Below are 1,062 nucleotides of genomic sequence, written 5' to 3' on the forward strand. Positions count from 1 at the left end.
TAACTGCTGTTCTTCACCTTGGGGATTGTTCAAAATCCCAGCCTCCTTTAAAACGTTTGAGAGAGGAAGATAAAATCGACTGATAAGCAGCATTATCACAGAGGCACAGGCTTTGCTTCTATTACACACAGACCCCAATCAGGTCTTCACTTCTAATACACAGCATACAGTAGCAATACTTACAGGTACAAGAGACCTACAAGAAACCCAACACTTTGTTACTGATTTACTCATAATGCAACTAGTCTTCAGTTTGTGCCCAGTCCTCATGCCTCATACAAAGCCAAACAACACTTCAAGAGGTAATATGAACAACTCGCTTTCTAGTGATAAAGAACGAGGCATTTACATGTGTTAGTCTATACAAACATGTGTAATAATGAATGTCCACATTTGTATTTATGATTTACAGAATACTGCAAGCCTTCTCTATACTGTTACTGCAGGTCTGCATCGCTATCTTCCTCGTGGTTTTGGTTGATAAGAGCTAATGATGGCCGGGAACACTTCTCCTGTAGCTGTGTAAATGGAAGACCAGCATTAAATAATGAGATACTTCAAAATAAATGTGCAATTTTCATTCTTTGCTTAGTCTTCTATTCCTTATCCAGATATTTCCTAAACTTTCCACTATAATTAAACTGAAGCTATCTATTCCCATCAATGGTACACTTACAGGATCAGATCTTTCTCTATTTTTATATGCAATGATATACAATTCTTCCTTTAAATACAATCTACCAATCATATTTTAAATAACTCCTTACCTCACGCCAGGAGCCAGAATGGGTAATGCAGATGAGGATAACAGTCATGTTATCGCAACCAAGTCCTCCCATCTGGCAGTCCGGGGCTAGACAGCGAGTCATCAAATCCTCGCACACGTCTTCAGGTTTCCATACCTTGGGACAGCCGTAACCTCACAAAGTCTACCACCTCCTAAAATATATTGATACATAATGTTCATAAACAAAGATGCACTTTGTATCAATATGAGGGACTATTTGTGTGTGTGTGCATGTACATGGGTGTGCCTGTATGAACATGGGTGTGTGTATACAG

The 1,062-nt window shown here is 39.1% G+C and overlaps 1 protein-coding gene across 1 annotated transcript in view; it reads right to left on the minus strand.

The window, feature by feature from the left end:
- Positions 1-6: 6 nt before the first annotated feature.
- Positions 7-1,062, minus strand: part of LOC119589368 (probable protein phosphatase 2C T23F11.1) — an 18,741-nt gene continuing 17,685 nt past the window's right edge. The window contains 3 exon segments of the mRNA XM_037937986.1: positions 7-518; positions 768-893; positions 895-939. Coding sequence (XP_037793914.1) covers positions 438-518; positions 768-893; positions 895-939 — 252 coding nt within the window. The 3' untranslated portion in view covers positions 7-437.

The sequence above is a fragment of the Penaeus monodon genome, chromosome 25 (genome assembly GCF_015228065.2).
Source record: "Penaeus monodon isolate SGIC_2016 chromosome 25, NSTDA_Pmon_1, whole genome shotgun sequence".
In the NCBI taxonomy this organism is placed as follows: Eukaryota; Metazoa; Arthropoda; class Malacostraca; order Decapoda; family Penaeidae; genus Penaeus; species Penaeus monodon.